The sequence below is a fragment of the Herpailurus yagouaroundi genome, unplaced genomic scaffold, assembly GCF_014898765.1.
Source record: "Herpailurus yagouaroundi ecotype Mexico unplaced genomic scaffold, PumYag 187, whole genome shotgun sequence".
Taxonomy (NCBI): Eukaryota; Metazoa; Chordata; class Mammalia; order Carnivora; family Felidae; genus Herpailurus; species Herpailurus yagouaroundi.
This window is the reverse complement of record NW_024412418.1, coordinates 3,746,452-3,751,537: the sequence shown is the minus strand read 5'-3', so window position 1 is coordinate 3,751,537 and position 5,086 is coordinate 3,746,452. Positions and strand designations below refer to the sequence as shown.

At 60.8% G+C, this 5,086-nt stretch overlaps 1 protein-coding gene across 3 annotated transcripts in view; it reads right to left on the bottom strand.

Moving 5' to 3' along the window:
* Positions 1 to 548: 548 nt before the first annotated feature.
* Positions 549 to 5,086, bottom strand: part of TNKS1BP1 (tankyrase 1 binding protein 1) — a 24,398-nt gene continuing 19,860 nt past the window's right edge. For all 3 annotated transcript variants that reach the window (XM_040495133.1, XM_040495135.1, XM_040495134.1), the window contains exons 7-12: positions 3,381 to 3,747; positions 2,971 to 3,121; positions 2,723 to 2,859; positions 1,818 to 1,975; positions 1,501 to 1,573; positions 549 to 1,007 (exon numbers count right to left, since the gene is read on the bottom strand). In XM_040495133.1, the coding sequence (XP_040351067.1) occupies positions 1,513 to 1,573; positions 1,818 to 1,975; positions 2,723 to 2,859; positions 2,971 to 3,121; positions 3,381 to 3,747 (874 nt within the window). In that variant the 3' untranslated portion in view covers positions 549 to 1,007; positions 1,501 to 1,512. The remainder of the gene's footprint in view (positions 1,008 to 1,500; positions 1,574 to 1,817; positions 1,976 to 2,722; positions 2,860 to 2,970; positions 3,122 to 3,380; positions 3,748 to 5,086) is intronic.

Sequence of the window (5,086 nt, the reverse complement as noted above, 5' to 3'; positions counted from 1 at the left end):
GAAAGGGCCCTTAGGGATCACAGAAGTCAAAGCCCTAGCAAGAAGGCCGAATCTTCACCAACATCCAGTCTTCTCTGGCCACACAGCTGAACTACACTTCCCAGTATCCCGTGCAGTTAGCGGAGGCTGTGAGCTGAATTCTGGCCATTGGTCTTGTGGTCCTGTGGGAAGGGTCTCCCACAAGACCCTCCCCGCTCCACTGTGTGCCTCAGGGAACGCCGAGCCCCTATAGATAGCTGAGCCACAACAGCGAAGAAGCCTGGGCTCTAAATGACGATGGTGGCCCCCCGACCACCAGCCCACCTCAGACTGTGCCATGAATGGAAAAGAACCCTTTAAGGGTTGAGTTACTGAGATTTGGGGGTTGCCTGAATCAGCAGTCAGCCTACTGGAAAGCAACCCGCCCTCCTCAGGGACACTGAGCCTACGAGCCAAGGGAAGCAAGCACCAGTATCATGGTGAGCTCCCGGTACAGGGCCGGGACCAGAACTTCCCAACTATGGCCTTGGATGGGGGACAGGGCACCATAACCACACACCACAACCTGGGCAGCACCAATTCCCAAAAAACTTTATTGTTTCAAGTGGCAAAATGTTATTGGTCTCTGTGGGGCACCTGGCAGGACGGAGGGAGACCTGGGGTGGGGCTGGGGCAGGGCTCCGCCCATTACAAAAATCAAAGGCTTTTATAAAAAATGCTATAAATTGGTATCAAAAGAAAACCCAAGGGAGGCTGGAGGAGGAAGCAGAGAGGGAGGTGTGAAGAGAGCAAGGCGGGAAGGGGGGACCAAAACCTTCAACCACTAATGCCTGAATCTGGTCAGTTGGGGGGGGGGGGGGGCGGTGTCAGGAAGGGGATACAAAGTGCATAAATGTGCCTCCCCAGACGCTCCTCAGAGGTGGAGGAGGACAGAGGCTGCAGCCTGGGGCATGGTGGGGCTCCAGTCATCTCCTCGCCGGGGACCCCACAGGAATGGGCACTGCCTGAGACTGCCAGATGGGAAGGACCTGCAAAGGGGGAGGGGGGAGAGATCAGAGCGGGTGGGACGCAAGTGGCTGGCAGAGGGGCCTCTTCAGCCTTGGCTTCCTCTCCCCGCATCCATCCTGGCTCTCCCAGCCAATAGGCCCAGTTGTGAGGAGGGTCCCAGCTGGGGACTTTGAGCCTGGTGAGTGCCCCCAGGAGTCCCAGACCAGAAGGGCTGGCTGACCCCACTCGGGCCAGCCGCTGGGAGGAGGAAAGACTGTCCTTGGGCCCAGGGAGGAAGGCAGGATGGGCGCCCTCCTCCCAGTCCCTCCCAGGCCAGACAACACCCTGCTCTGTGGGCAAGATCTAGGGGAAGCCAAGAGGCCCACCAGGTCCTGGAGCTTGGCTCCAACTGCCTGCTGCCAGCCTCACAGAGAAAGCCCTAGAACAAGGTACAGGGCCTCCTGGGCCATCCAGGGCAAGCCCTACTCACCCCCAGGTCCCAGACAGGCCCCAAGCCTAGGAATCCGCCCTCACCTCGAGGACTTCTCAGACCTTCTTCTTCTTCAGCTTCAGGGCTTGTAACCAGTTGGGCGATGATCCTTCGGACCTAGACGGTACAGGGCAAAGGTCACAGGCAAACCTCAGGAAAGGTGAGCAGAGGGAGGAGTGGTAGGGAGAGCAATCCTCCGGAAGAGGCGGGCTGAGGCCTCACCGAGGAACCGGAACTCTCGTGCCAACTTAACAGTGAATTTAGGGCTTATCGACCCCTTCTAGAGCCTCAGCTTTCCTCTTCCATAAAGCGGGGTTTCCCTTTTCAGGCCAACCCAGTGAGGCCAGTCGAGGTCACCTACCCTGAGGATTTCTCTGGCTTGGGAGGTAACGCAAGGGGCTTCCCCAGCCCTGGGACCTTGCAGGACTTGGATCGCTGCACTGCGGACTCCTTCTGGCTCGGCTTGCTCTCCGCAGGCTCCCCCTCTTCAGCTGAGCGGTTCCGGGGGCGCAGCTTGGCCTATGAGATGAGCCCGAATGCAGAGACATCAGAGGAACAAGCAGGGGGGTTCACGGAGGACAAGGCCTGCTCCCAAGCGGACGCAGTCCCCAGAAACGGGCACGGACCCCTCTGCAGTGCTTTCACCCAGATCGATGGGAAATCGTTTAAAGACAAGTTTCCAAGAAGGGAGCTGTGCCTTGCGCCAAGTAGGTCCTCGAGAAGATACTGCTACACTCGATTCAGACTCACCGGGCTGGACAAAGCCAGTGGTGACTTCTCACCCCTGTGCCTTTGCTCATTCTGTTCCCTCTGCCTAGAACACCTCCCATCACCCCACCCTCCACAACCAGCTCCTATACATGCCTCAAAGCTCAAATACTTATGTGAGGCCTTCCCCAACATACCCTCTCATCCCACACAGTGTGGCCGCAGGAAGTAACTCCTCTGTCTCTGAACAGGCCCAGCCCCTTATCTGTGCCTCCCCAGTCACACGTCTCCCCCTCCCTCTCCCTTCACCAGAGCTAATCAGGGCCAAGGCTTGTGTCTCCCACACCCCAGGAAGTTCTGTAACACGAATGCCCTGTGCTTCCTTCCACCACACTCAGCCCGCAGCACAGGGGCCAGCAGGGAGAGCAGGATGGCAGGAGGAACGGGAAGAAGGGGCCAGGGGAGGGATGGATGGACGGATGAACGGACGGACAGAAGACAGGCTGGACACAAGGTGGCTAGCTGGCTGGACGTGCCGGCTGAATGATCAGATGGTACCTTCAGGGCTGACGGACTCAGGCCAGGAAAGAGGTTGACTTTCAACCCCTTGGTGCCCAAGGACATCCGTGTCCGGCGGTTCTGTGGCTCCTCTGCCACCTCCTCGTCTGAAGACGGCACCCGAGAAGCTCGTGGCTCTGCGAGGGCCCAGAGGGGGAACTCAGCACAGACATTAAGCCCACAACACCCCTCCCTCGCACGGCTCCCGGACGGCGACACGGACATCAGGAAACAAGACAGGGACCTACCCGTGGAGTCCTGGAACAGGCGTGCCTCCGAGTCTGCCGCCTCTGACAGGCCCAGGGTGCCCCCAGGCCGGATGGCCGGGGCCCGGTGCCCACGCTTGCGCCCCAGGTTGGCACGGCTCCGGTACATGGCGCTGTCCAGGACCTCGGTGTCCTGCTCGGGACAAGGGCAACAGCACTGGCACCGCTGTCCTGTCCCCAAGACACCTCAGCAACAGCTGCCTATGAGCTGCTCCCCCCCAGCGGCCTAGAGCCCCCTGTTCACTTGATTCACCTGCTAACCCCTTCCTGCCTCCCAGGCTGACAGCGCTCAGGTCTCTGCACGGCTCAGGCTCCAGAGACGAGGCTCCAGCTGCATCACCCACCTGCCCCCCAACAGCCCAACCACTGCCCTGGGCTCAGCCTACACTGACCTCAATGAAGGAGAAGTCCTGACTGGGAGAACGGGGAGGAGGGCCTGGGGGGGGCCGCCGAGGGGGCCGCGTCGGGCCCTGCTCGCCCTGCCCGACCCCTGAAGGGCTCCAGGTGCCGTCCACCTCTTCTGTCTGGCTGGCTTCACCGTCAGGCTGCGGCCTCCAGGAGGGCAGAGGGTCCCCACCAGGCTCCAGGGGCTCCCCTTGGTCAGCACCTGCTGTGGCTCCTTCCTCCTCCAACGGGCCCCGGGGGCCCGAGGCTGCCGACTCCCTACGGGCTGCCGCCCTGGAGCTGCTGGCAGTCAGCATCCCCTCCAGCAGGCCCTGGGAGCCAGAGGGTGGGGAGCGAGCCGGGCACCTGCCAGGACTGCAAAGGAGACAGACCAGAGGACAAGGTCACCCATGAGGTCACACCTCTCTCCCCCAAAGCTCACTTCACAGTATCTGTGCCCCCTACCTGCACCTCTCTTTCTCCCTCCTTTCCACGCTTTCCCAGCCTCCTCCCAGAAGGACACGGTCAGAGCCTTGTACAGCACAGCACAGAGGGGACAAGCTGGGCAGCCCGGCAGGTTCAAATCCCGGGTCTGCCACTTACTCAGGCTTTCTTTCTTTCTTTTCACCATTTTATTTTTTGAGAGTCGGTAAGAATCAGAGCATGTGCAGGGGAGGGGCAGAGAGAGAGGGAGACACAGGATCCGAAGCAGGCTCCAGGCTCTGAGCCGTCAGCACAGAGCCCGACGCGGGGCCCGAACCCAGGAACACAAGCCGAAGTTCACGAGCCGAAGCCCGAATGAGCCACCCAGGTGCCCCACTGAGGCTTCAGATGAGTCCCTCCACCCACAAAAGTCTCGGGGTCCTCTACCTCTGTAGTCGCTGGGGCGTGAAATGGGAACCACAGCACAAAGTGCAGCACCTGGCACCCAGCGTGCACCCATCAAACAAAGCCAGCCGTCGTTACTGCTGCCGCAGCTACTGTTCATGCTGTCAATGTGCCCCTCCTGGGGGCGCCTGCCTGGGCAGCCAACTCTCCTTGGGATGAGCCAGGCACTGGCTGGTCTGGCTGTGCAACATCTTCAGCCCTCAGCCCCCACTTGCTCCCTTCCTGTGCCCCAGTCTCAAGGAACAGCCAGGGACTCCCAGAACACGCCGGGCCTTCCTGGACCGCTGTGTGTGTGCGTGGACAAGCCGTTCCTCTGCCCGGAGAGCTCCCCCACTGCCTCTCCACTCGGTCTCCCTGCAGTTCCTCTTCTGAAGCTGGCTCGCTCCCCTCCCCCACGCCTCTACCCTTCCTCAGCCCTGTGAGCCCCCCAAGCTCCCACCAGGTCTGTGACCAACTAGAGGACAAGAAGGGCCCCTCGTGGGCCCGGGCCTGGCCAGGAGGAGCAGGACAAGGCAGATGTTTGCCCAGTGATGAAGAGGCTGGGCCACCTTGCCTCTCAACTCAGCCTGTGCATCTTCCGCCTGCCGCTCCTTCAAAACACAGCAGCACCAACACACGGGCACATCACACACGCTCACCAGCTCGAGGAGCTGGTGTGTGGGCCAGCCGCCACCCCCTAAAATATGGACACACCCCACGCACGCAACGCCCCTCCCTCAAGGTACATCTAGGGCCCAGCCCCCATAAGCACAGCCAAGCCACACCCCAACATACACACATACACACACACACACACACACACACACACACACACACACACACACAC